This window comes from Trachinotus anak, unplaced genomic scaffold (assembly GCF_046630095.1).
Source record: "Trachinotus anak isolate AG129_WGS33_773 ecotype Australia unplaced genomic scaffold, CSIRO_AGI_Tana_v1 ptg000009l, whole genome shotgun sequence".
Taxonomy (NCBI): Eukaryota; Metazoa; Chordata; class Actinopteri; order Carangiformes; family Carangidae; genus Trachinotus; species Trachinotus anak.
Window position 1 is genome coordinate 16,783,243 of NW_027273860.1, and position 22,514 is coordinate 16,805,756.

A 22,514-nucleotide genomic window follows, 5' to 3' on the forward strand; every position below is an offset into this window, starting at 1 on the left:
AACTGAGTACATCTCTGTCCGTTCTCCTTGCGAGTAAAAAGAGCTCTAACTCTGTGTCTTCTCTCTTTGTATTTTAAAAATGTTTTGGGATGTTTAAACCTGACACAGAGAGAGAGAAACAGGTAGATCTGTTAGACGTGTCAGTACAAAAAGGTACTTTTTTTTTTTATTTATGCAAACCAGTTACTTAGTTACTTTAAGACTGCAGTATGAGCATAACCATACCTACATGTAGTATTTTCCTAGTACATTTATACACTAATATTTTTTTTGTGCTTTTATAGTATCCTGAATTACTGTATAAAAACAGACATGTCATAAAAAAGACACTTAAAAGAACAACTTGACATTTTGGGAAATACACTTACTTGCTTTCTTGTTGAGAGTGGGGCGAGAAGATCGATACCACTCTTGTGTCTGTACAGTATGAAACTACAGCCAGCAGCCAGTTAGCTTAGCCGAGTATAAAGACTTGAAACAGGACCAAACAGCTGACTCTGTGTGATGGTAAAGCTCTGTAATTAACACTTTCTCATTGTATCTTGTTGGTTGAATTTGCGCAAGAAATAAAGTTTAAACTACAATTTGCTTTTTTATGTGAAGTTAAACGCAGGATTACTTCTTGGCCAAGAAATAATTCAGCACATAAACCACTCTAAAATCAAAAACCAGCCCATGTTAAGCTAAGCTAACTGGCCAGTGGCTGCAACTTTGTATTTATCTTGTAGACATGAGAGTGGTATCAGTCTTCTCAGGTAAGCATGTAGTGTCCATGCAGTCATACTTTTAGGCTACTTGGGGATATGAGATATAAGATCACTGTCTTTGTTAACTCCTAAATATTTACAAACAAATATTTAACCTGTTTATATCAAATCTAAATACTAAAATGCAGTGTAGTTGAACAAACTCCACTATCACCAAACCTCTTATAATTAGTAGGGTACTACAGTTAGTACTACATTACACTATAATGGTTGATGCTCAATCTTCCACTGTCCACAAAGTCAAACTCTGGCACTTCTCCCGGCTCTGCAGTGAAACCTGAGCCCTGCTCTGTTTCTGCTGAGTGCGCTCACATTTTGGCTGCTGTTTATCAAATTAATGTCCTACTGTAAGGTCAGAGGAACACACCATGGACAATATCACATCTATTTAGACTGCAGAGGAGGGAAAATACTAAAATAGCTCTTCTGCTGAGTTGGCGCATTGTTGTGAACGGATGTGGGCAATGTCAAAGTATTTCTAGAGCTCCAAGTGATAGTAATGAAAATAATACATAGACAATAAAACAGTTCTGGCACATTATGAGTCAAAGGAACAATCACATCTGCGGTTCAAACCTCTTGGTTCATATTACTGGTCCAAATTTACAGTACAGGACCTGCAGTGACTACAGTCTAAAAGTATTGCTTTGTACAAAAACACATGAAACAAAATCCTGAGATTTTGTGGCGTGAGCACTTCTGCTTTTTATGCTTTTTAAAGTGACATTTAAATGATGTGTGATCTGTGTGATTTTAAACTTCCTGCTGAATATTATTCTTGTTTAAGCCCAAATAGTTTAATTTACAAGATAAAACAGAGATATTAAACTGCTGAGACTGTTTATTTCTCCACACTTATATGGTTTTGTCTTTCATACATAAATTGACTTTTATTAAACGACAGTGTTGTTCAGTAGATGCTTGAGCTGAAACGATTCGATAATTAATCGATTAGTTGATTAAAAGAAAAATATTTGGCTACTGGTTTTATAACTGATTAATTGTTGAAATTATATTTTAAGTAAAAATCTCACTGACTCAAGACCACAAATGGGAGAATTTAAAAAGGAAGTAAATGGCTGAACAAAACAAGACATTTGATGATGTCCTCTTCTGCTCTAGGTGTTTCATTCACCAAACGAGTAAAATAATCGGTGGATTAACTGAAAACAAAAATAATTGTTAGTTGCAGCAGTGATACACTATTCACCTCCCTGGTGACACTGTCACACACTTTTACAGTATATAGTGATAATACTGGTGAAAGAAACAACTGGATGGAGTTGTGGTGCAGAATCATCCATCCTCTTTGTTTTAAAAGTTTAAAAATAAAGACATTTGTTTGGGGTTTTCTTCAGTAGCTCGTATAGTTTCTGTATGTTCAGCCCAGAGGACTGATGCTATGTCTGGTCTATTAAAGATTCAACTCTCAGACTGTCACAGTTATATTTGGTTCACACAAGAACAAAATGTACTTTTATAATGACCAGTTTGTACAATGAATCAGTCAAGAGCCATGATGTTCTCATGTCAGACAAATAAAATGTTCAAAGATTCAGGGCGGAGCTAACGACTTCTCCATGTGCTTGACCTCCCGGCCTTGTCTGTGGCTCTTAGCCCTGAGCCCTCAAAGTTGTGCTTACATTTTTTAAAAACAAGTGCCTTTGTTATTTGTGATGCACATTTGGTGCTCTAGAAAGTATTTCCTGCAGCAGGACGGTAGGTGTCAGACAGTGTCAGAGTAAACTACAGTTTACGTTACCATGGTAATAAAGGATCATGTCACCCAGAGCCAGCGTGTAGCTCACTGACAACAAAGGGCCACTTCATTGTAGGTTTGTTGTTTTTAAAGGGATTTGTTGACAATAATTAAAACATTTGGTATCATCAGCCTTATCCTGTGAGCACAGGAAAATGTTATGATAAGGAAAATTTATGACTGGTTGAGTCAAACGTAGACGCACAAAACACTAGTGTTGTGCTGTGAGCGCTCCTTCCATCACCTTGGTGCAGCTGTTTAAGCTACGGGATGATGAGGGATGGCAGGAGAGTGTGAACGTGGCTTCATAGGAAACAAGCTCAGATACCTGGGTAGTGACGTGACTTTGCCCCACTTCTCGATGCAGAAACGTCGAAGTCCGTTGGACCCACGCAGGGCGGCGAAGCCTTCATAGGGCACGCTCGATGTGCCTGTGACAAACTGCAGCAGGCGGAGGCGCTGCTCATTGTTGAACCGCTCCACAGCGGCCCAGAACCACCGCATCACTATGTGACCGTCATGGTAACCTATGAGTGGGGGTCAGGGAGTTAACGTGTGACATCAGAATCAACTCAGGTGAAGGACTTTACACAGACAAGTGTAGCTTTGTCCATTTAAATTTCTATATAAACACATGTCCATACAGATGTGCATGTTAATAATACCAGGTGTACAAGAGGTTGTTTAACACACAACCACACACATACCTCCTCTGTACTCTGTGTTGCTCCTCCAATCACCAAGGTCGATCTCAACTGTTCCAGCAATCACCAGCTCCAGCTCCCGTGCATCGAACACAGAGACCAGCCTGGAGTCCACCACCTGGGATGGAGCAAAACAAGGACAGGTAAATGTTTCAGTGTACACGTGTGTACTGTGATGCATTCACACTGCAGTCTCAATGTACTAAAATACTTCACAGTTCAAAGCATCTACACGTTGACATGTGTCACTGTGGATTGTAACGTAGGACTTGTATCTTATTTGTTAGGTTTTGTTTGAAATATCGCAACCTATGATCTTCTTGCTGAATTAATGGTTCTACTGGTGTTTACCTCCCACTGTTGTTAAAATCATTTCACCATGTGCGAGTCATTTACCTCGTAGAAGCCTCTGACCAGTGCCTCAGTCTGCTGCACCACTCCTCTCTCCACCCTCCACTTGGCCATCCGCTCTATATAATCCTTCTTGTTCTTCTCAGTCACCTGCAGGTTGGAGCCATTTGACTTCAACTCCCGCTCCGTCACCTAGCAACACAGGAAGGGTGTACGGCAAGGCAAGTTTATTTATACAGCACCATTCAGACACAAGGCAATTCTACGTGCTTTACAAAGGCATGGAAACACATTAAAAACAGAACATTAAGATGACATTGAAATAGACAAGACAAGAAAAACAAATTTGTTAATGAGGTTGTCATCAAAGCAGTGTCGGGAAAGTTTGTCACAGAGGAAATAAAACAATACTATATGTATCGTAAAGACAAAGATCTACATGCGCAACAGATGCTGTTGTCCATGGTGATACAAACAAACACACACACACAAGCTGACCTGGCCAAAGACTTCCTCATTGACGGTGAAGGTGAGGTCCAAGATGTCGGTGATGTCGTTGTCTTTCATCCACTGCAGAGACTGGTGGAACTCCTCATCCAGATACTCCAGGTCAGACAGGTCAGTCGGCCTGTACGGCACAACACACACACACACACACACACACACACACACACACACACACACACACACACACACACACACACACACACACACACACACACACACACACACACACACACACATATAATCATATAATCATAATATAATCTGAGTGAAGGATGCAAATAGTTAGTTAATAATAGTTAGTTAGAATAGTTAGAAATAGTTAACACTGTCATGATTAGAGGCATTTCATAGAGAAGTGTTTTTAATGTGTTTACGTTGAGACACTTCAGACTGGAGGAGAAGACGCAAAAAAACCTTTATGGAGCTGTGAAGTGGGAGAAGCTGTAAATTCATAATCAATGTTTCTTCGACATAGAAACACAGGACTGTCCTGAATAATGTGACAATACTACAGGTTGATGTTCTGACCATCACTTTCAACTATTTAAACTTTGTTCAGAAAGTTTTCTCTAGCAGCCTGGTGAATGTCTAAATACTACAATACCCATGAGCCTCAGCTGCTGCTTCAGTGCAGGAAAGTGAGTCAGAGGCTGTGGTAAATTTAAAAAAAAATCATTCACACAAAAAAATCATGTGACCACAGATGTCAAATTCATCCAAAGTTGAAACAGAATACAAAAGTCACATGATTCAAGTTGCAGATGTGTAATCTAGGACTTCTTCTTTCCATGCACATGCTCATGTATTTTTATACACACAGGCTTCTACCTTTTCAAAGACAAAGATATTTTCTAACACAGTTGTTCATCTTTCCTACTCAGGACTCAACCAGGAAAAATTCATTTCCATCCAACATTTCACAGTCTCCACCTGTGAGCCACATAACATTACTTTTAGAGGAAATGAATGACATTTTAACATCTGGATACTGGATGCAGAAAACAACTTCTTCCACTTCACAACTCTGTAGAGCAGAGTTCTCATGTGAAGACGTTGTGCAAGTAAATCTACAGGAGACATCGATCTACACACATTTATGTTTAGTAAATCAGGAAAATACAATTTGTTCTATTGTGTTCACCTCTGAAATAAAAGTAAATGACATTTGACAAATGTTTGATGTGTGAGTGTGTGAGTGTGTGTGTGTGTGTGTGTACTGACAGTCTGAGTAGGGCCTTGTAGAAGGGTCTGGTGAAGAAAGCATCCAGCAGGTATTGGTGAATCAAAGCCAGGCCCAGGATACGACCACTGAAACGGAACCTGGACACACACACACACACACACACACACACACACACACACACACACACACACACACACAAAAAGCATAATAAAATATAAAAGAGAAGTTAATAAAAAACACAGTTTCATGCAGGTCCAATGACTAAAATCCTTCATTGGTTTAAAATACATTGAATTGGTTGACAACGACCAAGGTCAAAAAAACAACAAATGTAACTTAAAAATGTGGCTTGAAACTGCATAAAAGTGAATTTAGAGGCTTCTGGCAGGCAACCACAACGCTGACGCTCCAGCACAGTGGATATGACATCATTGACAGGAGACCAACGGATCATTAGCATGATTAAAATCCTTTTTTTTTAAATCTGGTTTGAGAATTGCTGGAAACATCTGGGATAATGTAAATATACAACTCAAAAAAATATTTAATATAGGTCTAGTAATTTATAGACATTTTAATGTGGAAAAGTTACAGATAATAACTGTATGTTTAAAGAGTTTTAGGTCCCTGTGCTCATCTCATTGACCAAAACTTAACAATAAACAATATGTAATATGTAACACCACAGATGGAAATTATAACACTCACCACTCACATTGGATCAGATTTCAGTCATGTTTCCTTGTTAATACACTGGTCAGTAATTTCATTGTTTTATAAAACACTGATTCATTGTGTGTGTGTGTGTGTGTGTGTGTGTGTGTGTGTGTGTTGGGCAGCTCACCATTCCAGATGGTTCTCTACAAACGCTGACATAGGGCTGATTTGAACGGTGTAAGTGTCGTTGGCTGAGTATTCAAACAGGCCGTAGTAGGGATTAAACAGCTCCTGAGACAAGAGGAAGAAGAACTCTCTGGATGGACCGCTGTAATCTAACCTGAAGAGACGAGAGCAAAGACAGAGGGAGCATTTTCACTTATCTGGTTCACGGTATATTTGGACAGTTAAGCTGATATTATAACCCTCTTTGGCCTATTTAAAAAAAATAGATCTGGTCTAATTATCCACCTCCAACAAAAAGGACAAAATGCAGTTTCATTAAATTAGTCTATTTTAGAGTTTAAATTTACACCACGAACATGTTTGGACATAAAAACCGAATACACAATATTTATATTTCTATATTTAAAGCAGCAGTAACTGATGTTTAGTCACTTGAGAAAGGCTTAGATACAGTAGTGAGGGAGGAGGTGAGGTCTGTCCCGAGCTCACTATCTCCCCTCACAAAACAATATGACATACTGTTACACCTGTATTAATCATGCATATTGGTAATGGAAAACCAAACATTGCAAACATAGGACGAAACTGCATTTAAGGACTATTCCTTAGTGTAAATAACAACCCCCTGCCCAGCCAATTAAAAGAACTGCCATGTCCATATTGTATGACCTGCCAGGTGGGCGCCACATTTTCTTGGCGGTAAACAAAGTCAGCCTAGATGCTAAAAGTTGTATGTGCAACGTCAAGTCTGGTAAAATGAATGTGGACGTAAGAAAGTAGTTTAGATGGGCACCATGGTAGGATCAGCCAATCACAAGCTACTGAAAACAGGAAATGATTTGGCTAACCTGCAGTTTGTACTGCTGCACCCGACCCTGACACACGGCCAAACTGCAGGGTTTGGAGGTGACGTCTTCACTACACACTGTTTCGGGGTGGTGCAGTTTGAATTGTTGTAATTGTGGCTCCATTTCTGGACGACAGCAGCTGTGCTTGTGTGGTTACGCACGCTGGTTTTTGGTGTAGCCGAACAGTTCAGTGTTTAGACTTTAATTTGTTGTGTAGCCTGTGCATGAGTGGGTTTATCTGTTATTTAGAGTTACTTCTTGTAGCTCTGCTTTAAATGGAAAACACCTAATTAACTGTTTTCCTATTGTGCATCTTGTATATGGTTGTGTGGGTGAGTGTGCCTGTGTGTATGTGAGTGTGTACTTGCCTGTACACAGTGTGTGTTTATTTACGCCTCTGTGTCCTGCAGCATGATAAAAACAAGCAGGCTGGCAATTTCAAAATTTGTGCTTCAAAACCTTGTGAGACTAACACATATCCCACTGCAGTGTAACACATGTAGCTGTGTTACATCACAGGTCATGTGTATGTGTGTGTGTGTGTGTGTGTGTGTGCGTGTCTCACCCCTCCTCCCCCAGGAAGGTGACGTAGAGTTTGTTCCTCTGCAGCTCTTTGCGGGAGTACGCCATCACCTGGTTAAAGGTTCCCTCCAGCAGGTGTTCTCTCCTGATCAGCAGTCTACAGTACAACAACCACCACACATCGCACATCACACCTCACACTGGAGCTACATGTATTTCAGAAATACTGAGTTTACAAGTTTCCCCTACAACCACTCTAAAAACTCTGCTCAGACACCAGTTTATAAAGTTTATAAAACCTTTTAATAATTTTTCATATATTAGTTCTTCAGCTGTTCAGTTTCTGTAAATTTCACCTCAGTTTCAAAGCTTTCTCTGTTGACCCAGGAATTCCTACAAATATTTCATTTTCTAGATGTAAAAAATCAAATCAACTCCAATAAAATGAAATGAAATCAAATGTATTTATAAAACACATTTAAAACAAACAGAGTTAACCAAAGTGCAGTGTACAATAAAATACAAAGAAATAAATGACATAGTTACAGGAAACAAAGGCAAGGAGATAACATTTGTTTGACTTAACTATCCCACAGTCAGAGACAGACAGGGAACAGTTTGACACAAAAACACAGAGGCTAAAAGTGAAAACCAAAATCCTAGGGACACCCAATGCCAGAGAAAATGTGGGTTTTAAGTTTAGCCTTTAAAATGTCCACAGAGGGAGAACACCAAATCAAAAGAGATACTGTTGCAAAGTTTTGGGGCAGCTAAAGTGAATGTCTGATCACTCTTTCTCCTTAGCAGCAGAGGAGCTCAGAGACGTAGTCGGGTGTCAGACTGTAAAAAAGTCTTAAAAACAAATAAAAGAACCTCGAATTCCTTTCAGCACTTGACTGGTAGCCAGTGCAGGGATGCACATTAAAAAATATTGTAAAATTAGTCATAGTAAAATTATCTACAGAACATATATCTGGGACCAGATTATGTTGAACCTAAAACTGTTAAGAAAGGACGAAGCAATTTGAACTTCTTCTTCTTTTTACTAATACATCTGCTGTAACTGCTCCAATCTCATGGGAGCATATAGTAATAATAATAATGAAGTCAGGGTGTCGATCGATACTTTTATTTTGAAGGAACAATAAGTCGTTTCATGTGTGTTATGTGCAGCCAGTCTTACTTGATCTTCCCTGGTCCTTGGCCGTAGCCCTTGGCTTCTAATTTCCTGTAGAAGTTTCTTAGTTTGGCTTCAAAGTCTCTGCGGTAAGGAGCTGGAGCCCTGGCCCTCTGCAAACCTACACACACACACACACACACACACACACACACACACACACACACACACGCACACACACACACACAAAGGAAAATAAAATATAAAAGTTAATAAAAACACTGTTTCATGCAGGTGTATATGAGAAAAAGTATCTGAAATATAATTACAACATTAATTGTTTTCAGTTGAATGACAGGCATCACCGTGTGTAATATGCTCATCTCTTTTTAATTTTGATAAAAGTTTAGCAGCTGAATTTCAGCTAGACACAGAAATTATGAAGCCCACATGTGTTCATTATTAAATACATGTACAAAAATGTTGAGTAATAAACAATCACACGAATGAACAGAGACAAAATATAAATTCTAACCATTGCAAATTTGTAAAACAATGAAATAAAATTCAAATTAAAAACTCCTGACTGATTGGCTATTTGCTAAAAGCAAAAAAAGCACAAAAAGCAAAGTTCTTTTTTTTTTTTTTGTTCAAAAAAGCAGGATGAAATTATATTTTATTATAATGAGGTGAGTTTTAAACACTATTTCAAACATTTGTGTGTATTTATTCACCTGTATCTGATACATAGTGTCTAACTAATTTATTCGATATTGAACACTCCACAGAAACAGTTTTCTGACTGAACTCCATGGACTTAACACCAGGATGTACTGTGTTCACAGCAACTGTAGCACAGTAGATATTGATACTCTGGGTCAAAGACTCAAGATTCAACAGCACTGTCTTTATTTTTCTGAAAGGGTTCTGGGGAAAATAATCCACCAGGGGTGTCCAGGAGGACCAGGGACCATGTAGTCATGATGCCTCATGTTTGAGTCGAGGCAGGGTCTTTATTTTTTCGCCATTTCCCAACTTCTTCATATTTCAAAAGTCAGTAAGAACCGGCTGACCTATGATGGAGCTGAGACTGACTGATATGGAGCAGTTCTCTCCTGCTCTGTTTTTCCAGGTCACGTTTCCACAAAGACAATAGCACAACTAACGAATGAAGCACAATTACAAGCCAGGCTTCCCCGCTGTGACCCAATTTCCCTTTATGGAGCATTCCATCAATAACGTGCATACCCCAACACACACACACACACACACACACACACACACACACACTCTTGCGGCCCGCTTGAGGTCTCGTGGAGCTCATTAAGATAACATTAGTGGACCCTAACATAGCACAGCAGGCTCTGTCAAATGGCAATGATTACTGTTATGGCATTTCGGAGTGTGTATGTTTGTGTGTTTGGGGGTGTGTGTGTGTGCACGCGTGTGTGGGGGTGTGTGTGTATGTATGTGTATGTCTGAAATCTGAAAGCATAGAAAATCTCAAAATCTGCCATCCAGGAAAATCTCAAACCTCTAACCTTGTACTACTTCTGATGTCCCAGCTACCTTACAGCTGCCCACTGACTGAACCCGTGATGGACATGTTGTAAGTCTATAATGTTCTATAATGTTCTATAATTCTACGATGTAACCAAGATGTGGTTTTCAACAAAGACAGTGGTTAAGTGGTAGATGGTGATGGAAACTGCAATGCTACAACAGGCTTCTGCAATACAACATTGCCAAATATTGTGGCCATTATACTGTACAATACAGAGTATCTGCAGGGTCAGCAAGTTAAATTTAAGACTTTTAATACCGCATACATTGAAATTTAAAACCTGTTTCACCGCTGCACCAATATGAAAGTATGATGAAAAACCAGGATGGACTACATGGCCTAAAATGTTTTATAACTACTTCACATTTTATGATGTTTGGTCCGACGGTGCTGACTGAAACTTCACAAAAAATATAAAAAGACTGTACCCTAGCTTTGTTTTATTTTCATTCAGGAAAAACTTGAAAATGATGTACTTGACACCTGTCGCCTTTCTGCAACAACAAGTGAGCTAACAAAGTGCTTCACAATTAAAAGAATGAAATCAAATCAAAATACATCAAATAAAATAAAATAAAATAAAATAAAATAAAAACAAAGGTAATAACAATATTACATTATTAGCAACTCCAGGAATATTTCATGTTTCCTGTCAGGCAAAGTCAAGTGTATAACTGTCTGGCTGCAGGACCTACCAGGAGAGTTCTGTGGTGAGGAGGCGGGTGAACAGCGAGGAGAGAAGCTGAAGCCGGGGTGGATGGGGTGAGGTGGAACATAAGACATGATTTCTTCTTCAAACAAACTGCAGCAGCAAGAGACAGAAAGGCAGAGGGTAGTGATTTCAGTAACTTCTGAGGTCATTACGGTGAAGAAACTAGATGTTGATTGATACTGGGTTTCATGTTGAAGTCAGTGAGGTTCTTTACCTTAACAGGATGACCAGGTCTGCATCACATGACAGCTTCTCCACCCCCTGGGTACCTTCTGTTCGGATGTAATGGATCTTCTCCCTGGAAACAAGGAATCACTTGTTCATACAATTAAATATCTGGGGGACTGAGACTTACGCTCTTTAATATTATGAGCTCTGTCGCAAAAAAAAAAAAACAACACTCATGGAAGTAAATTCAAAGTTATTTTGTGAGTCAAAAATTACATAATTAAAGGTTGTAATAGATCATCCTCACAGCCTCTATTACCAGGTAGATTAGAAGGCACCAGCAGTCCTACATTGTGGACCTGAACTCTCGAATCATAGTGGCAATGATTTTTCCATGTTATAATGCAGTATAATCCTTCTAGAGTGGAACAATTCATATGCAATAGTATCTTGGAAAACCCCCTTAAGTATGCTCGAGAAATAAAATTCTGGTTACTTCAGTGCTTCCAATGTATTTATTTTGGGGGCAGTGGTGACCCAGAGGTTGGAGAACCAGGAATTTGGTTTGCCTGTTTGATCCTGGACTGACAGGATCAATCAGACGGGAAATTGCTCCATTGAAACTGCTCAGTGGCCAACAGATGAGACTGTAGCTGTCTGAATGTGTGTCTGAGTGTGAAAAAAAGGGTGAAATGATGCATTCTGGGCTGCGTAGTGCAGCAGAAAAGTTTACCAATCAATCACCGAACTGGTGCAGAGGAAACCAACTCTATGTCTGAAAACACCTAAAGGACATGACCAGATAAAGATTATATCTAAGGGTCTTTGGTTCATTTTGTGTTTGGATCATTTGTGGTGTGAAAGCAAAACTGGTGATGCAGGATGACATCACCAAAGCTGTCCATTATATAGATTTATTATTTAGTTATATAGATGTCATATTCACCCCATCCTGGTTCATTTGTATCTAGTCATTGAGAAAAAAAACAAGTATGAAAGCAAAATATGACACAACATACAAAGCCTTACAACAATTATTGAAGCTATTTAGGTTGTTGCAAGCCAAGCTGCACCATCAGCTTATAGCAGTGAACACAGCCCCAGTAAACACAAAGAGGAAGTTACGTAGTAAGAACAGTGAATCGAAACTGAACTGGAGGCATCACATTAGCTTCAGATAAATGTGCTTTTCTATGGAACAAGCATTGTGGACCAGGAATCCTCACCTCATAGATATGGACAGTGAAGATAATAATAAAGATACATGTTAGGGGGCTACCTCAGCGCATGGTTTCTGCTCAGGCTTGGCTGTCGCTCCTGCAACATATCGAATATGTTCGGCTGTCGAAGGAAAGCCACTATCTTGTCATTGTAAGCTGGTGAGAGAGAGACAGAGACAGGAACACAGCCTGAGTCTAAAATGCCATCACAGAACAGTTGAGAGAGTCTACTGCTTGTGGTTGATTGAGGCTTCAAATCAATAACACAAAGCTGTGACGGTGCCTACATGGAGCTGTCACTGGCTGTTGGTCAGTGTGATGCTGGCTTCGTATGGCGGCTACCAGACTGTTTCCAGGTCTGGCCATCAGAGAAGCCCCACGACTCCTGGACACATCAGAGGCCTGAGAACAAACATGAACAGAAAACACTTTTCACCCAGAGACAGCTGATGTTCAGAAGTAATCACAGATCAAACCAGAGGAGTCTGACACTGTAACCCCCTCTGCTCTACACCCATAATGATTTTGGGGATGTATATAACATGAACCCAGTTATATTTAAGTTTAGACTTGTTTACGTTTTCAAAAATCAGCACCATTAAAAGTATGCTGAATTTGCTATTAGCAGCTCTTGTTTGCAATGCACCAATGGATGTACAGACAAGTACCACTCGATTACTTTGATACTGAATAAAACTTTCAATCCTGATGATTCTCAGGCAAGTTCTGGAGTTAACAAGTGTCTTTTTTATATGATTTCTAAGTGGATGTATTGGAACATTTATTATGGACATCAGAGAAATAGTCACATCCTCTGAAATTGTAAGTCACACTGGATCTAAAAATATTCATATCATGTGGGAATGTTCAGATTTGACTGACTCAGAGAATAAACAGCTTAAAAGCCTTAATTGCCTCCTTGAGCTGTGTCACTGCTGTTGCTGCAAATGTCGACTGTGCTGATAAGCAGGCAAAACTCACTTGCTGTTGTTTCTATTACACGCGCATGCACTTGTCACTTCCTAATGCACTAATGCACACCCCCCCTCCTCCATAAGCTGTTTTCAGAACCATTAATGTCTCCTTGTTAACACTTCTGATATGCATATTCTCCAGCACTGCTGCCTGTTAATATTCAAACTGAAACCCTTAAACCTGCTGCACGTTTTCATGTTCTGCAGTGGGAACTTGCAGCAGACATGGCTGAGTTGTGGAAGTTTACGATTGTGTTTAAAGCATAAGTCTGATTATATTATTCATTTTATTCTTGTCAACAAAACACAAACTAAACACAAACTAACAATGAACGTGTCCTGCTAACAAGTATTGACTGAGCTTGACATCTCTCATTCCTCTGTATCGCACAGCTCCATTGTTTCCAAAAAACAATTAAAAACACATCAATGAGCCAAACTGTTAAACTGGGTGTTTCCTCCTGTTTGATTAATAGTTGTTAAAAACTGCAGTGACCAACTGTCTTAGGAAATGACGGAGCCTTTTTAAAAAATGAAACTCTATATTCGTTTTTAAAGAGTAGGAACCAGAGTGGTGCTGAGAGTCACAGACAGGGGATGGAAATCAGAAATCAGTGACAGACAGAGTAACACATTGTTTCTTTGGTCTTTTCACTTTTGTCTTAAATAACAATAGAGGCAACAAGCAATTTAGAACAGTGGCTGCCTTGTTGTTCAAGATATAAGAGCATTATCATTTTCCAAGTTGCATCTCCAACTACATTGATTGTGTGTGAGTCATGCTCAAGTCGTTGTGGTATCAAACTGTGACTCGTGAGTAACACAGTATTGATGTGTACCGAGTTGATGTGTGCGTACCTCTCCCGCGCTGTAGCTGCGTAGTCTCTGCAGGTGTTGTCTGTGGGCGAGGTGGCCAGGCAGCCGGCCGTTCTGCAGCGGGATCCGGGGGTCGATGAAGGTCGTTGCTCGACTGTTGTGGTCGACGAAGAAAGACTAGGAGACGGGAGAGAATATGAGGTGAGATGAGGTAAAGCAACATGCTGATTTTCAAATTACCTTTCCACATAAAAATGATACGAATAAGCAAAAACTACAATATTGTACCTCAAATATGCAGACCATACGCAGTACATTGCATCTGAGAGTGGGTGTTGATTTACAGGTCTCATATCGGGGTCTGTAACTTCATCTACACCTGATAGACTGGGCACTGTGTTGTGACTGACCTTCTCTGGTCGTTACGACACAGTCAGGTGTTCTGTCCTTGGTTCATTTTGCTTTGTTAGCCTTTCCAAGTACGACGCGCTGCTGACTATCAGGTATCGACACCCATGCCCTCCGACAGAGCCAGTAAAAGGTCACTACATGTGCAAAGTATGGTACCTTGCCCTGGGGGTCGGTCTTGATCTCCCAGCCCCTCGGCAGCTCCAGCTGGGTGTCCGCGAACTTGTTGAGGAAAACCACCAGGTCCCGGTTATGTTGGTAGCGCTCGAAGTTCCTGGCATCGCGACGCACCTTCAGGATCATGTGTTTCACACAGCTGCTGCTGGTGAACATGCGGTAGGCTGCCTGGAGAACGTGTAGAAGTTTACTTTCACCTTTAGAAAAGTTGATCAAGTTACTGTAGCGCTGACATAAAAAGCTGCTTTGATCTTATTTTGGCTGTGCAGTTGTGAGCGTGTGCGTGGGAAAAAGGGTTTGGTTGCTTTTATCAGTGTTACACTGATTATATAATCATACAATTATATCAAAGTCTTTGTGTAGATCAATATTAAACACTATTATTTTGTTTGATCTTTGAATCCTGTTTTTTGCTTTTTATCTTGAAGCAGTTTGAGTCTGCACCTGTTGTTTGAAATGAGCTATCAATAAAATTGACTTGATGTAACTTGATATATAAGATAAGTTACTGACTCAGACTCAGAGACTCAGAGAGCAGCCTGGACCCTCTGCAGTAGCAAACAGCTTGAGGCAGTGGACTGTGATTATTGACTATGTCTTTGAATTGACTGTCATTTAGCTTGCCCTTTAAATTCATCCAAAACTTTCTCCAAACCCATTTGTCAGTGTTTTCCGCTGTTACCTTCTAGTTTGGCTGTTAGTGCATCCTTCCTTTATTGTTGTTGTCTTGAATTGTTCTCTCCTCTTTGTTTTGCCTTTCTCTCTGTTCCTCTCGTTGCAGGCCCAGGTTCACCCATACAGCTGTTTGCACTTATCATACCTGACTAGACCTCTTCTGAGGACTGTGTGGATGTGTGCACACTGCGCTTGACTGACATCTTTACATAGACATAACTCCACAGTAGCTCTGGGTGTGCAGGGTCTTTAATGTAACAAGTCTTCTAGTTTGCTAACTGAACAACCAACTAAGAAAAACACTCCATTGTCCTTTACATTACATTAATTTATGATTTTGTAACAAGAGACTTGTCCATTTTTGTCTTGTATAAGTTGTCAATTATTGTCTAGTTTACATTTACATCTGTCAGCTGTAAAGGTTATATTATTATATGATTGTTTTCAAACTCTTCCATTTGGATTTATTTTTGATGCTGCGACATCTGAGATTTCAAAGTTACATTTGGCAAAATTCTATGTTTTTCTTATTCTAACAAATCCCATAGAAAGACACATCTCACTACTTAGAACAGGAGGATATTGTGCATTGGGGACTATTTTAATCCACATTTGGTGAGTATTTAGGGCAGCAGGATGGTGTAACGTGGGTTTGAGTCAAAATAAATGACAGTGTGTGTTCATGCTAAAGATGGAACATGTCAGCCGATGCAACAGTGAGAGTCACTGATGTGTTTTAATAGTTTTTTGAAAACAATGTGCTCAGTGGCACAGAGGAATAAGAGCTATATTCCTGTCTTTTCATGTGGTAATAGATACTGTAAATAAAATGTCAGCAGATATGTTCATTAAACTCATTAACAGGTACTCACATAGTTACTGTGCAACACAGTGAAGAATTCTGGGTGTGTGATGAACTTGACAGCAGGTGATTGGAGGAGATGACTGATCTTCTGGTGATTGACAGGGGAGGCGGGGCCTACAGACACACAACTGGTTAATTACTCCTTCTCTGTGCACTAATAATAAATCTAATTTCTAATATTAAGTGTCATTACATGAATGACATAAATGGATAAGAAAATAGAACCAGTTCTCATGTCTTCACATAGTTAAAACAAGTCAACCAAGTGAGCATGAACACAATCCAACCACTACAGGAGTGATCTCTTGTTGGCATGAAAAGTACAGATGATGTGACTTTAAAGTGTGAGGAAGTTCGGTGTTGTACCTGTCGGAGGAGATTCAGAATCAGTCTCTGTGCTGCTGCTCCGCTCCAACCTCGGACCTCCTCCCTCCTCCTCTGTGGCCATGGTCCTCTGGATGCTCTGGTACCTGCAGAGACAAGACGTCATCCTCCATATCTCTTTGGCTTGAGGAGTAATACTGACTTCTTAAAGGGTCTCTGCACCTTTCACATGAACAAACATATGCACTGCTGCTCAAACGACCATTTAAGAGCTTTTTTTTTTTAAATTTTCACTGCATTGCACATATTTATATGACATGCTGCACAAACAAATTCCATCTCCAGTCACCAGATGTCAGCCTAACTCCACTATAGGAGCTGTATCTGACTTCCTTCCTTTCTTATACAACATGTCCTCCTCCCTCATTGCCTTTTTTTCAGCACTTTTCAAACTGATTTTTAGGTTGACAAAAAAACACAATACCAATATATTCAAATGAAAACTGAATGATGTAATGATAAAAATGACAATAACTGCTATAATGTTATTACAACAACATTTTTCATGATAAAATAACATATTTTCCAAGTTATTGCTACCAAATGCTGTTTTATAACAAATTTCTCTACACGTCATTAAACTACACGTCATTTTATCCTGTAGTGTCATGAAATGTTCCTTGTTATAAGGTAAATCAGCATAGAAAACTTCCAGATTCATGCTTAAGTAAATCTCGGACCTCCTGTTGAGTTGTTCCATCTGCTGGGTGGATCCTGAGCGGGGGATGCCGTGGTTACACTTGCCCCCGTGGCTCGGTCTCTGCCAGGTTGTCGTCCGGTTGACATGGTCCACGTAGAAAACTCTGCCGTGGCTGTCGATGCGGGCTTCCCAGTCTGTGGCAAAAGAGAGGTGACGGAGAAACAGAGGAAAGTTATTTGCTATATTTCTACGCCACTCATGAGGATGTGCTGCGTGTCAATTGGAAATGCCCTGTTTTTTTCTCTGTTGATTAATCCTCATTACAAGATCTAAAGCTCCTTTTCAACAATACACACAGTGACACACATCGCATTACTTGTGTCAACAAAAATATTTGTCATAAAACCAAAACTGAGTGGATAAGTAATCCTGTCATGCTCGGAGATCACCAGGAAGTTCAGATCAAGCTGTTCAGCAGTTGGATTCAAACCTGCAGAGCAAATGACTGAAGACTATGCAGTTAACTTATAAAAAACTAAAATCTAAAACAGAGTGTAGGAATATAGCAAATGTAAGTGTAAGTGAGTCTGAAACACGGATGAAAACAGCACATTTGAAGACAAAATCAATTTAAGATCAGTTCTGGAATAACATGACATCCCCTTGAGAAAAAAAAAAGTGAAATCATCAGACTACAGCACTCTCAATTTTGTCTGTAATTGAGATGATGTGAACGTTTGGCAAAGAGCGACCTCAGTCCATTATTCACTCTCTTTTAGATCAACTCATGGGAAAATATCTGGGTCTTTAGCTGTTCAGCTATGTCCACCAGTTCGCCTCTGACTGAGCCTGTCTGCTGTTTGGTGCTGAGCAGGTACCACACTATGGGTTTATCACGATGATGAGGGATGGGAAAGAAATATTGTCAGTTGCAAGTAACATTGACGGAGATAAAACCAAAACAATGAAGTCAAAGATGCTAAAATATCCACAGAGCTGCTGAGAGGAACTACAGAGTTGAGTCTCAGCGGGTTCATCACTACAAGAATGACTAGTTCATCACTATTTTACATGATGTCATTAGACCCATTATTATAGAACATATTGATTACACCAGCTTTAAAATCCTTATTTCTTAAAACAGCTGAAACATTTGCCAATGACAAAAACAATTCAACCAGTTTCTTAGGAAAATAAACTCAAATCAAGTTTTTTCTATAATCATGTTTCAAATTTCTTGATTGTTTTCCAACCATCTTGTTTCAAAGCAGTTGTATGAATATTATTTGGGTGGGGAGGCGGGCTAAACATTATGTTTTACTTTTCAAAAAGAAACATCATTGTGTGGTTTGACCCAGTAATTTTTGTACAGTCCCTTAAAACAAACCAACTTATGCTAGAATGAGTAGGACTAACACTAATAACAGCGCTAATAATAACACTTATAGCAGGTAAAGCAATGAGTTAGTGCGAGCCCTAATACTAGTCGTGCTTACATTTGTTTTTTCTGGTAAAATCAACTCTTGTTTGTTGCTTATAGATTATATTTATCAGTTGATTTATGAAGGATTCAACAGGACAAACTGACAACAGCTTATGTAACAGTGACATTTCTAAGCATAGATGGTTTCTCTAATGATTGTGTTTTTATTGTAATTTGCATTTATTATTGTTTGTTGTGCAGCACTTGGATAACAGTTGTTGATGTAGGAGTTTGTTCTTGTGAGTTTAGTTTTATTGCTTGTTGTCTTGTGTTGCTGCTGTGTACCCAGATCTCACCCCATGAGGATTCAGTTTCTGGTCGGTTCATTCACAAGCAATCATCGAACCTCACCTGTATGTAAACTGTCTGATCTACTAGTGTTTCTTATGCTGATGATGGATCATAGCTGAAACGTATTTGTGTCTTGCCCCATATTAAATAATAAGACTATTTAACTGAGTGCCTGTATTTTCTTTAGCTTTAACAGGTTTGGTAACGTTTGTTGTTTGTTGATTTGATTTGTTGTTGTGTTTCTAAAACAGGTTTAAACAACCTCAGTGAAACTGGAAAGCTGTTGTTATTGTGTCTGTGTGATGTGCCACAGTTTCTATGTTGTTTGGCTTGTAAATGGGCACAGTGTTAATGTGGGAAACAAGGATCGTAGCAGCTTCTCTCAGCTCTGACTAACTGCTGTGGGAGGAGGAGGAAGATGAAGACTACCCCCTCAGGACATAAAAAACCCTTTATTGGCTGTCACGACTGCCCTGCCCACACACACACACACACACACACACACACACACACACACACACACACACACACACACACACACACACACACACACACAGACACACACAGAAGAACTTCTTATTGCCAGTCCTGACCGTACTTAGGAAATCAGTTTTCCCACCTTGGCTCTGTAGCCTTGTCAGGCTGAAGGTGGTTTGGGTCAGGATTTAAATGATGATGTGATCTAATAATGACACTCTCCTCTCCTCTCCTCCTAGGTTCTACAGAAATGAGACTGTGATTGTGATCAGGCCTTGCTCTCCTGCTCAAACACAAAGTGCAGTCGAGTGTCACTAGATGTAAATGTGGTCATGTGCCTGAATGTGTTGTAAGTGGATCCAATCTGTGGTATCAGGTGCTTGAAAAGAGCGTCCGACACACTCCTTATCTGCTGGAAAGTACTTGACCAAATCACACTGTGACTGGCCTCCACATACTGAAAGTCAAGGAGGAATGAACTTCACACTGGTAATCTTGTGCAGGAGCTTGGATTATTGTGGGCTACGACTTCAGCTCTGTTTTCGTTTAGCCGGCGTGTGTTTACAATACAGACTGGCAAAATTACAAGAATGCAGGATTTTTTCCTATTAGTGTTTCTATTTGCAACCATCACTGAAAACTTCAAGCAGTGTCTTTTTTCTGTGTGAAGCTGAATTATGGACATTTATCTGTGATATAATAATATTCTTGCATAGGTTACGTTACTCTGAATCTAAAAATATGTGCATCGTGTCTGTGTGTTCAGATCGGACTTTAGTTATAACTCCGAAGAGTGGGGCACAAAGGGTTTCAAAGTACCTTAATGTTCTCCATGAGCAGTGTTTCACAGCCTCTGTTGCTGCTGCTACTGACTGTGTTCGTTCCTGCACCTCCCTGGGGACACATGCTTCACAGTGTGAAAATCTCTAGGGAGCAAATCAGGTCTGAATCTGGCCAGCAGAAGAATATTTTCCTCAACTTCAGGCACAGCAACATTAAAAAAATGTTAGATTTTTTCATCATGTTGAGATCGTGTCTGCGAAACAGGCGACAATAAGCTCTATTAGTCTTCTTCAAAACTTTCCACTGCGGTTACCGTTATTTGTTTAGACAATGCTGCTGACTTCACTGCACATCTTGATATACGGCCCACAACTGTTCAGCACTAGTGTTAATTTCTGAGGATGCACAAAACCAGGGCTGCAAAAGAACACAGGTTGGGACTGGAATCAGGGCTGATCGTGGCAAATTGTAATGGATTGGTATCAGCTGAAATATCAGCTAAAAAAATCACATGCTGATCCTGTCATTACTGATATTTCATTACTGAACACGCTGATGTGAAAGTCTCTGAGTTCTGACACCTGGATTGGCAAAATAACATGACATACATTCCTTAAACTGTCTCTTTCTCATTAATGAAGATGCGTGTAAACGACATTTAAGTATAAGCCTGTACTCTTCTTGACCACAGCATGTCACTAGAGGCACGTCATATCAGGTGTCGCCAATTAACTCCATGAGTAATTTGATGGCAGGCAAAAGCTGGAGATCATCTTGTGATGGCGTCAAACAGGCGGCAAAGCCTATATTCAGGTAAATATATGTATCGGACCGACCTGATAGTGGCAGATAGCCAGTGTAAGAGGACTTGATGGAGACATCTGCAGTTAAGAGCAAGAACATAAACATCAGTATTATGTCTTTTAGGACAGTGAGCACAGTGAGTTCAACAGTTGGGAGATACACTGTGTTTTATTTCTAAGAATGAGCTAGGAAGATGGATACCACTCTCACGTCAGTGTGTTACGTACAAAGGAGGTGGTTAGCCTAGCTTAGCATGATAGTTTAAAAATACGCCTATCAGCGCCTCTAAGGCTTAGTAAATAACCTATTGTATGACATTTCTTTTATTGTACACAAATGTAAACAGGTTAATACTATAGTACACTACACTAGTTTCTCTTTCTGTTTCACTTTCTCTTAGCTGGTAGCCAGTAAACCCAGGTTTTGATGATGTCAGGACTTCTGTTGTTCACCAATAGTTCTACAGCTCCACATGCATGGATTAAATATATGTAGGTGATGACAAGTGTATTTTTGATTAATCATTATAAGCAGCACAGTTGGATGATTGTAAAAGCTAAGTGGAGTTTGGACTTGAGTCAATGAGGTCCAGCGATCCCTCCAATCATCCAATACTGAGTGCAAATCCAACCATGAACCAAGCAGTATAAAACTAAAGGAGTGTGCAGGGAGGGACAATGACATGGTGATGGCAAACAAAGAGGAGATGGAACATGTTTGGAAAGTAAAGGTACATGGCAGCATGCACACACAAACAGCCACACTCACAGCAAACCAAGGTGATGGGATGAGACTCCAGAGTAAGACTGGGACTGTTGGTTCTTACTTGGAGGTAAGGCTTGGTCAGTGGCAGCAGGAAAATGGTTTAGGTCATGGCTGGGTCGCAGGACTGGAAGATGGCCAACAGGAGGGGAGAAGCCTGAGCCTACAGGACATCAGAGAGACAGTATGGGATACATTACCATAAGGTTGGGGATACACTATGCCAAACCAGGAAACTCTCAGACTAGGAAAAGACTGGACATCGCAGACTTAGGATTCAGAATTTCCGTGTTTTGTCACAAAGGAACCATGCGAGGCCATTATACCTAGAAGTTGATTTTTTGAAGGAATGAGCTCTAAACGTAAGCTGTGTCCCATTTCAGGGGCTGCAACCTTGGGAGGCTGCATTTGAAGACCAGTTGTGTCACAGCAGCAACTAGGGTGTTCCATTTTGAAGGCTCCTTCAAAGGCGGCCTCCTTTACTGGGCAACAGGTGGATACTTTGTGGCCCAATCTGTTCCAAGATTCATTGCATGCTGATAATGAAATTAAAGAACACCGACAAAGAGCCCGAGGATTACACTTTTAAAAGTAAGTACTGGGTTTCAGCTCAGTTCAGCTAAGGGTACAACTGTTACAACCAAGTGCCTTAAAACTTCAAGTTTTTGTGAAAAAAAAGTTACATGTTGTCAAAGTTGCTTGGCAACAGG

At 40.0% G+C, this 22,514-nt stretch overlaps 1 protein-coding gene across 3 annotated transcripts in view; it reads right to left on the bottom strand.

Moving 5' to 3' along the window:
* Positions 1–22,514, bottom strand: part of LOC139625538 (E3 ubiquitin-protein ligase HECW1) — a 78,599-nt gene that overhangs the window by 3,951 nt on the left and 52,134 nt on the right. For 2 of the 3 annotated variants that reach the window (XM_071485592.1, XM_071485593.1), the window contains 18 exons: positions 21,869–21,967; positions 17,245–17,398; positions 16,547–16,650; positions 16,188–16,294; positions 14,623–14,808; positions 14,098–14,232; positions 12,553–12,667; positions 12,325–12,421; positions 11,092–11,175; positions 10,861–10,967; positions 8,668–8,782; positions 7,528–7,641; positions 6,116–6,268; positions 5,310–5,408; positions 4,080–4,209; positions 3,627–3,773; positions 3,234–3,348; positions 2,855–3,053 (listed from right to left, as the gene is read on the bottom strand). In XM_071485592.1, coding sequence (XP_071341693.1) covers positions 2,855–3,053; positions 3,234–3,348; positions 3,627–3,773; positions 4,080–4,209; positions 5,310–5,408; positions 6,116–6,268; positions 7,528–7,641; positions 8,668–8,782; positions 10,861–10,967; positions 11,092–11,175; positions 12,325–12,421; positions 12,553–12,667; positions 14,098–14,232; positions 14,623–14,808; positions 16,188–16,294; positions 16,547–16,650; positions 17,245–17,398; positions 21,869–21,967 — 2,260 coding nt within the window. The remainder of the gene's footprint in view (positions 1–2,854; positions 3,054–3,233; positions 3,349–3,626; positions 3,774–4,079; positions 4,210–5,309; positions 5,409–6,115; positions 6,269–7,527; positions 7,642–8,667; positions 8,783–10,860; positions 10,968–11,091; positions 11,176–12,324; positions 12,422–12,552; positions 12,668–14,097; positions 14,233–14,622; positions 14,809–16,187; positions 16,295–16,546; positions 16,651–17,244; positions 17,399–21,868; positions 21,968–22,514) is intronic. The other variant, XM_071485594.1, reaches the window with a different exon arrangement.